The sequence below is a fragment of the Carassius auratus genome, chromosome 1 (genome assembly GCF_003368295.1).
Source record: "Carassius auratus strain Wakin chromosome 1, ASM336829v1, whole genome shotgun sequence".
NCBI lineage: Eukaryota > Metazoa > Chordata > Actinopteri > Cypriniformes > Cyprinidae > Carassius > Carassius auratus.
The window spans coordinates 12120268-12130025 of NC_039243.1; the positions used below are offsets into that span (position 1 = coordinate 12120268).

The 9758-nt window shown below is 35.6% G+C and overlaps 1 protein-coding gene across 5 annotated transcripts in view; it reads right to left on the reverse strand.

Annotated features, from left to right (window-relative positions):
* grin2bb (glutamate receptor, ionotropic, N-methyl D-aspartate 2B, genome duplicate b) overlaps positions 1-7369 on the reverse strand; it is an 89140-nt gene extending 81771 nt beyond the window's left edge. The window contains exons 1-2 of one of the 5 annotated variants that reach the window (XM_026272952.1): positions 6580-7368; positions 4120-4762 (exon numbers count right to left, since the gene is read on the reverse strand). In XM_026272952.1, coding sequence (XP_026128737.1) covers positions 4120-4146 — 27 coding nt within the window. In that variant the 5' untranslated portion in view covers positions 4147-4762; positions 6580-7368. Of the gene's footprint in view, positions 1-4119; positions 4763-5074; positions 6531-6579 lie in introns of those variants that run through there. The other 4 variants (XM_026272957.1, XM_026272933.1, XM_026272938.1 and 1 more) reach the window with 4 other exon arrangements.
* Positions 7370-9758: the final 2389 nt, after the last annotated feature.

Here is a 9758-nt window from a genome sequence, read left to right on the forward strand (position 1 = left end):
CAAATGGATATCAGCACATGGTTACCATGAAACAATGAGCCCCATCCCAAAATCACTCACCCGTCCAGTCCTCAGTGCTTTGTAAAACACCATGTAGTGGTGGCTAATGGACAACGAAGGGAGGTGGAAGTAGACTGAGATACGATCACTTCAGCTAACTATGTTATTATGTCCATTAGGGTACTAATGAAAGCCATTAGACATCTTGGTCATTTGAGAACATTTGACAATAAGAATATTTGATGATTTCTTTTTGTCAACATTGTTGATCATTTCAGCCATATTACATGTAAACATATACAAGATTTCATATCAGGGTCAGAAATTGTAATATTGCCAACTGGATTTGATTTCCAAGGGCATTTTTTCCTTAATAAGGGCAATTTTACAATTACCTTATAAAATGTATCTGTATTTTTGTGTTAAATGCTTGCTTTTAACCAGTTACTTAAACCAATCACAAATATAGATTGTTAGAATTGTTGTTTTTTTTCAACTTTAGCAAAAAGCATCTTTACACTTCAAAAGTGGATCTGACATGGCATTTATGTTCATTTACATTTATTTATGCATTTACATAAAAATTGCATCATGATGATAGCCAATAAATAATCATAAAAATCATGAAGAAATCATTATTGTTGATTATTGCTCTTAGTAATGTAATAATGATTATTAATATTGATTAACAGAAAGATTTTGTGGGGAAACAGCACATCATATTTTAGCTACTGAGGTAAGGAGCTAAACCGTTTACAGTCAATTTGTGCCCTAAGATTACGGCAAGGGTTATCTGGGCCATACCACCCAGCCAAATCTTGACCTTTCGGCATACAGACCATAACTGCTTATTACCATGTGTTTGATTAGAGTTTTATTTCAGACTCTAGAGGATGGTAAATTTCCAGAAATAGTATTGAGCACCCTGCAGTAAAGGCTAGAAAATGCAGACCAAACGTTTTTTACGTGACAGCTAATCTGATATATCCAGTATTTCACACTTCACAAAAAATAACAGCAAAGCAAAATATGGTATTGAACTGCAGTGTTTGGTATAATGATATTTTGACTGTTGTCTGCAGTACAGATCCGCTTACTGGCAACTTTCTCGTCTATATCCTTCACTCCGAAGAAGCAGAATGTCATAAAGCGACATAAGGAAAGACATAATGAAATTGCACCATTAAATATGCACATCACTCATATCAGAGACGTACCACACTGTGCATGACTGGACAAGAGCTCATTAAGTCACTGTAACTCTATCCATAATCAAGTCATGCGCTGTGATTAAGGCTAAGCTTCAACCGTCTTAGTGAACGAGGGACGAGAGCCAAAATCACTCCTATGGTGATGGAGGTGTGAATTACAACAGGTGCACATTGATAAACTGGTAAATCATCTCCATGGGGGAGAAGAAACATCAAAACAGACACATGCACACACAGACCTGTTTGCAAACTGACCTGTGCCATTAGATGTAATACACAGGTGAACTCTGTTAAATGTGCCCGTTACGCATATATACAAATACATGCACTGGAACCAGTTGCCACAAACACTTTGAGATGTGTTTGTCCACTTCGGCAGACAACATTTTGAACTCTGTAATCTGCTTTCATTTTTCAGTTCTGTCTGATGATATACTGCTATACCAAGCGAAAAACTAAAAAGTGAAAAAAACTTAAGAGCACTTTTATTCTATAAGCCAGTTGTTTCTCAGTTCTATCTGTTGTTAATCTTTCTGTTATCTATTGTTGATATTTAATAATGATCATTTGAAACCAAACAAACATAGAAATACTGTAAAAAAAATAATAATAATAAGAAGAAGAAGTAAATAAATAAATAATAACAAAGTGAAATTAATAAAGTGAAATTATATTGTCTTATTGTTAAACATATTGTCCTATAAAGACAAGTTTTGTTGGAATAATAATAGTAATCTTTGTTTTCTATAGCGTCTTTTAAATGTTACTTCTCAAAGCGTTTGCATTACAAATAAAACATCAAAATACACCATATAAAAATGTGTGAAATTAACATGAATTCAAAACACTTAAACCTTTAACCCATTAGCATCTTTCCAAATGATTTAAGATTTTTTTTACTACGATACTGCTTCTATGAAAAATACACAATAAAAGAACATTTATTAATTAATTCTGAATTTAATAAATTAATATTAAATATCCGGGAAAAAAATTCAGTTGTTTTGCGCATACAATTATTACTTTCTATTTTCTTTTATTGATGTTTACAAGAGTAAAGAGTCAAAACAAGAGTCAAATAAGAATCGTGTAAAATAACTCAAATCATAACTAATAAACAGAAATAAATTATCTTATTGCTAAAAATATATTGTGCAGTTAGGACAACATCTTTTGATGGAATCACATTGGAAATTATTAGGATCATTAGGATCCATCCAATTTGTTGTAGAAATGTTATATTTTATATGTATAATTCCTCTATAAGATTCCAGAAATCTTGGATATTTCTTCTATAAATAAAACACATAAGAAAATGGTTAAAGTATAAACATAATAAATACTCGTACATATTTGAGTGACATTTTTAATACATTTTTATTATTAATAATGCTAATTTTAATTGAAATAAATAAATAAATAAACAAACAAGCAAATTTTTACTGGAAAGTACACAACATTCTAGCCTCTATATTCCCTCCTACTGTGTCTCCGCTCTGAAACTATAACGCTAAATAAACACCACCAACAACACTACACATCTCAAATGTTTCATCATCCATCCCTGCATCCCTGAGAGGCTTTTATTGACTATTATCCTTGTTGTTTGAAAAGTTACATTTATACATGTCCAATTTCCCCAGTTTTCAAGATGATGAATTAAGCCTCGTTGTTTGCTCATCCGGTACACACACTAGTGCAATGTGGAGTGGTACATTGTCAGACAACTTGTATACACAAGCAAGGTGTCTACAGCGTAAGTATCATTATTTCTGAAACATCGGCTGAGACCAAATCAGATTTGCACCATCTCTGTGTAGCAGTTATATCACTGAATGTCTAGAATGCCCGTGTGTCCCTATGTTCTGTTGCCATGCCAACAGAGGCTCCGTTACCACACCAACAGAATCTATGAGTGATGCTTCACTCTGAAAGACATTCCACACTGTCCTCATCCCTCTGGTCCCCGTCAATCAGTGTCACGCTTGATTGACAGCTGCTTCGACCCCACTGACGCGGGTAAAAAAACGCTGTCACCTCACGTTAATCAGAAGCGGCGCATCTTAAGAGTCCGATACGTGAGGAAAGCGTCATCAGACATTTTCAGATCCACCAACGACTTGTGTTTTCCCAGGAATGAGTCTAAAGGCTATCAGGAGCATCTCAGGAGCAGCTGGAGAAAGTGAAAGGCAGCTCGACCTGTCAGTTTCTCACCATATTTTCTCTACAGCCTATCTCTCTTTCTCAGTATTTATCGCTTCTGCTCTCTCTTTCATTAACCCACTTAGCTAGAATGTCTGACCCAGACCACAAGCACATTACTCAAACTGGATAGAAGGCAGCACGACCAAGAGTCATTTGGACGAATGCCTGCATGAAAATAAAACAATGGCGCCCTGAGTATAACAAACGCACAAATTCGTTAAGACAACAGAAAATTACAGCCCTGGAAGAAAAAAACAGACAGATTTTCTGTATACATTGAGTGACCTACTGCATTTGTCAAAATAGGCAGCATGCAACAGTGTACATAGTGCTGGGAGTGTGTACTGTATCCCACAATGCAATGTACTCAACTTACATTTCCGCTGTTATGATTTTAACATCTCTTTCATGGCACATTATTTGATTGAACGGTCAAATTATGTGACATTTTTTGCACCGAATTGATTTTTAAAAAGCAATTAACCAAGATGATAACTGGATGCCAGTTGATAAGTTAAACCAAATGTTTTGGCCAGTTGAGCACCATACTGTGGGCAAAAAGCATCTTTTATTGGTGTCCATTCAGTGGAGGTGGAAGCTGCATTCATTTGATCAAAAATACAGTTAAAACACTAGTATTCCTTCACAAACATAATCAGAGATAACAAGGATAAAAGCAAGAAAACAAGAGTTCATCCCTTACCTTGAACATTGCCAGCCCAACTCCCATTTTCTCTCCTCAGCTCCTGCATGTTGATGTGAGCTGGGTCTTGTCTCTTCCTCTCATAGCCCTGGATGGAGGAGTGGCTGACCGCTGAAGTAGTTTGAGGGACTGCTAAGGAAAAAGTAGGACTGGTTCAGAGACCGCGGATGAAAGTGTAGGTCCTACGGTAAATCCAGGCTGGATGACTGAGCACAGGAATTGTCTTTTGAATCAAAACTATTAAGAAAAGTCACTCGAGAAAAGTAAGAAAGATGCCTGGCTCACAAATAACGACATAAATAAAAGACAAGTCTTCAAGTGTTTGAGCTATGCAAACAATGTTCAGTCAATGAAGTTGAAAGTCTTATATCAAATCTAAGAAATGTACTTAAAATGGAAAACGAACCAGGACAAAGTCTCGGACAAAGCCTGCACTTGCTACAAAATGTGATATAAAGTGAAAAAAGGGGTGAAAAGAAGATGTTTCTTGATTAGTCTAAAAGTCCATTTTGATCAGTGAACAAGTCCACAAACTCTGGAGCTGCTGGATGGCCAGTATAGTGAAAAAATCTGAAGCAGTGACCTCTGGTCTTAATTGGTTCAGGTATCCATGTACGTCCTTTGCTGGCTCCTTCTCATGACACTATTGGAAGAAAGAAAATAATAAAAATAAGAGAACAGTGTCTTAAGCACAGATTTTCAGGCAAATGATGTTGAAAAAAAGGTCAGATCTGTTGAAGACTTTGGACTTTGGTTAGATCTTTCTTTTTTTCCCTTTTGCTATTTCTTTCAATTGATATAATATAGAGTGCTCAACACTAAGTGCATAAGTGTTATGTAATAGAATAGTAACAGAAGCTATAGAATGGACAGGCGTGTTTCACAAACACACACTAAGACACTTACAAATGCATACAAATACATTTATGTGTGATATTTTTGTCATGTTACTTACCCGTCTAACTGTCCTTTGGCATTTCATCAGTATTATCTGGATAATGTTTACAAAAATGTGAAACACAAGACAGAGGGCGAGTGCAAGCATTCAAAAACATAAGACAAGATGGTCGCCTTCCTTTGATATGTCCATTTTGACCGGTAACAGGCAAGTGCAATGCTGTTTTCTTTAGTTTTTGTTTTACACACAAGTCCATGTATAAGAAAAAACTGTGATGAAGTTGATGAGTTCAGGATGTCAAAAGAAAATTTACATTTTTTTAAATTCAGCTAAAACTAAACGTTAATTGAGATTTTAAACCAGTCACCAAGAAGGAAGCATAAGCACAGAAACTAAATATGGTGCATATAAAAATTAAAATATCAGTATGAATGGAGAAAGGAGATGTTCAGGTATCCTTCCATCTTACACTTCTTGGATCCCCCTTCCTTTCTTAGAATCATTTAAAATAAATTTAAAGCCAAGGGAAATTAAAACAATCCTGTTTGACTCTTTGTTTTAAAATATTCAGAGATAAACATTACATTATACAAAATCTAAGCACTTACTCAGAATATCAAGTATGCAGTTCTGAATTAGTTCTGAAGTGGAAAATGATCATTAAAGGAAGATAAATTAGGCAATATAAATAACTTACAGTGGGGAGTGAAAAGTTTTGATTCTCTAATGAGCTAACGTTATACAGTGGTCATACCCAACAACTAAAATCAGGGACCTACAATGAGTACAAAGAAAATCAAGAGGTTGTGATAAGAAGAGGAGGTGACAGCTTGTCTGAAAGGTGTTAGATGGATGGATAAAAGAGAGAAGAAGGTGGGGAGTGCCAGCAGAAAATTAAACACTCAATAAAATAAAGGGACTGACCATAACAGCTCAAATGGACTTGAGCTTGCAAGTAAGTGACACAAGAAAAAAATAACCCACTGATGCACTGAAGCCTAATCAATATTTTGAACAATTACCAATCTACTCTTCACAATTCAGGTTTGATTTTTCACCATCTTAGAGGAAGTTGCCAACGATACAAGTCACAAGTTTAAAATGTGTCCAAGAACCGCAAATGAAGTAGTCACACCAACCTCACCCATCTCAGTCAAAGAACGGAAGCATAACCTCTTCTCAAATTTGTCTGCAACCATTTCTCAAACCAAATAAGACACTGATGCTTGCACTGGACACTGGAGATGAATGGAGGCTATCTCAGACTGGGCAGCCCAAGACCAGATGTGTGCAAGTGTGTGTGTTACAAAAGAATGAATAACAGGAAACAAATGTCTTGCTGTCCATAAGTAAAAATGGAAGATGGGCAGAGTTGGAGCAGGGTAAAAATGGGCATGTAGAAATGATGTGTAATGTTTGATACCTGACTGTCTATTATTTTAATGCATGTGTGTGCGTGTGTGTGCGTGTGTGTGTGTTTTATGTACATGTAAAAAAGGAACACACAAGTACACACACAGACAAACAGAGCGGACAGACACTAAACGAGCCGTTAAACCTACCTAGAAGAATATTAAAGCATCCAGGGAAAAAAAGAATGATACGTGAGGGTAGATGGTGGAGGACTAAAAGAATTGTTTAAAAAAAAAAGGGGGAGAGAAAGAAACAAATTACAAAACTGATAAGGAGATGCGGAGATGGTTTTTGAGTCTCCTTCACAATTCTAACCAACTTTCATTCAGGGAGCATCACAGTTTTGGGATGAAGGGAGGGATGGAAGAAAGAGGGAATGATCAGAGGAGAGAGATGGGTAGGAGGGACAGGTGAATGAATAAAGGGGGTCATAAATTGTTAAAAATGAGTGAAAGAGTCAAAAAACTTGCCCCTTCTTTCTCTTCTCTCCTGTCTCGTCATAAATAGACAAAATTATACACCATATAGATGGAGAAATAGATCAGGAGGCAAATGATGGAGAGCGCAAATAAATGAAAAGATGATGTGCCTCCAAGCACCACAATGAGAAAGAAGAAAAATACAAAACGAAAGAAAAAAACAAATACTCCAGTGCCTTCCGTTTTTCTTCTATGCTTTTAAACAGGGAAGGCAGTCAGTTTGTTCCTGCTGTCCAGTTGTTGTTTTAGTTCTTTTTTCCTCTTTCTTTCTTTCTCTTGGCTTCTGTAGAAGGAGTCCTCCGTTTGCAGTAAGTAATAGCCCTTTTCCACAGACAGTGACTGAGGCAGAACAGAAGGAAGAGGTGTAATGGTTGCAATGTCTGCCCAAGAATTCCACACATCGAGACTGTGCTCTCTCTCTCTCACTCACTCTCACTTGCTTGGTCTCTCTCTCTCTCCCTCTCTCACCCCTTCTTTACTGACAGAGCGCTGTGGATTAGGAGCCAGGCAGAGAAAGGAGAATGAGAGGGGGCCCTCTACAGGATTACTGCACAACTGAGAGAAAGAGAGAGTGAGAAAAAGAGGAAGAGCTTAGAATGTCTTCTCTATTCCAGTTCAGTCAAACTGAATATAAATGAGGCAGTGAATGTAAAGCTGTACCAATGCATATCTAATAAATTTCATATAACTATGCAGTTTAATATATTCAGTATTGTGGTAATGCAGTTTTTCAGTTTTGAAGGATCTAAGGATCATCAAAGCAAAACTGACCAACAGTTTGCATTTGTGGATCCTCAGATCTTTCAGTTTGTATAAACAAAAATGTTATTATGTAAACAGTATGGGATATTTTACCAAACAAAAGATTATATTAGATGATGCAAATAATGAAAGTTTGAAATGTGTTTACTCAAATATGTGGATTTTATATAATTTTTCTAATATATATATATATATATATATATATATATTTTAAAAATGTCTCCCTCTATCTATATATAAATATTTTGTTTTGTTTGAAAGAAATCTGTAATGCTTGACAAAGCAGCATTTATTTGATCAAAAATACGTAAAAACTGTAATATAGTATTATTTCAATTTAAATAACTGTTAAAATTGTTCTTATTCCTGCAACCACAAAGCTTGATTTACAGCGGCCTTTCCTTATCAGTCTTCAGTGTCACATGATCAGAAATCAATATAATAGGCTGATTTACTGCTCGATAATAAATATTTCCTCTTATTATAGTCATATAGTCACTTATCTAACATTTTTGTGAAAAACATGATACATTTTTCTCATCATTCTTTGATGTAAACTAAATAAGTAAATCAATTCTACTACAACTAATAAATATTAAAGTAAATAATTATACTACGTTAAAGGGTTAGTTCACCAAAAAATGAAAATTATTTGATTAATGGATTTTTTCCAAACCCATGAGACCTCCGTTCATCTTCAGAACACAGTTTAAGATATTTTAGATTGAGTCCGAGAGCTCCCAGTCCCTCCATTAAAACTGTGTACGGTATACTGTCCATGCCCAGAAAGGTAATAAAAACATAATCGAAGTAGTCCATGTGATGATTTTCTCACCGATTTGGAACGACAATAGGGTGAGTTATTATTGACATAATTTTCATTTTTGGGTGAACTAACCCTTTAAGGATTTAAATTATGTTTTGTTCAAAATAGTAATACAATTTCTTTGTTTTGTGACTGTTGAATTTTCATAAACTGCTCATTCCTCTTTATCACCCTGTGGTATGTACAATTCAATTAAAATTCTAACTCATTAATTAAAATGGAGCAGTTTCTTAATTCTGAATATTGCCCAGTCCTGCTCAGATACGGATTCTGTACTTGTGCATGATCACTCCATCTGTCATCAGTCAGAGTTTTCTGTGTAGATGTGAATGTCTGGTTCTCAGATGTCTGCTCTATCAAGGACTCACTCTCTCTTTCTCTGGATTCTTGGCTTGAGCTACTGATCACTTGTGCTTTTGATCTTCCATTTCTTGGCACCTGTCTTCCACTCCCTTTTTAAAACTCACAGTCTGTCTGCCTGTTGCTGTCTGTTGATCATTTCGAACTAGACAAAAATAAAAGGAGAGTTACAGAAGGACCATGAAAGTGGTGCAATTTATGCCTAAAGATTTTAGGATCATTTATAATTTTAACTAAAAAGGCTACTGAACTAAAGAAATAAATTTTACCACTTCAGGCCTTAAATACCAGGGTTGTAACTAAGATAAACAGATATTGAAGGACCATCTTTAAGGAGTGCACATCATTGACAGATTAATAAATGATCCTGAATACAAAGCACCAACCCTAAAAACTAACCCTAAAGCACTATAAAAGCAACATTAACCCTGTTTGGAATTCATGTAGCCTACTTACAATTTGAACATAGCTGAATCAGTACTGGCAGCATCATTGACTGGACATGTCCTCACCATTTTTTTGTCATGGATAATTTCATCCACACATGTTTGCAGCATCAATAACAGTGATAAATTAAGTCAAGTCAGTTTCACTATTTATCCCAACATACAGAAACACACATTATGAACCAAATTAATTCACTGTTTCTTCAGAGCTTAAGTACTGAACCCCAAACATGACATGCAAGAACAAATAAATAAATTGTGCACACAAAGTACTAACCTGTTCGCTCAATGTACTAAAACTTGCGCACGATTTAGTAAATCAAGGGAACAAATTAGTAAATCAAGGGAATGAAATAGTAATCGTGTGCACGATTTAGCAAATCGAGGGAACAAAATAGTAATCGTGTGCACGATTTAGCAAATTGAGGGAACGAAATGGTAACTGTGTGCCCAAT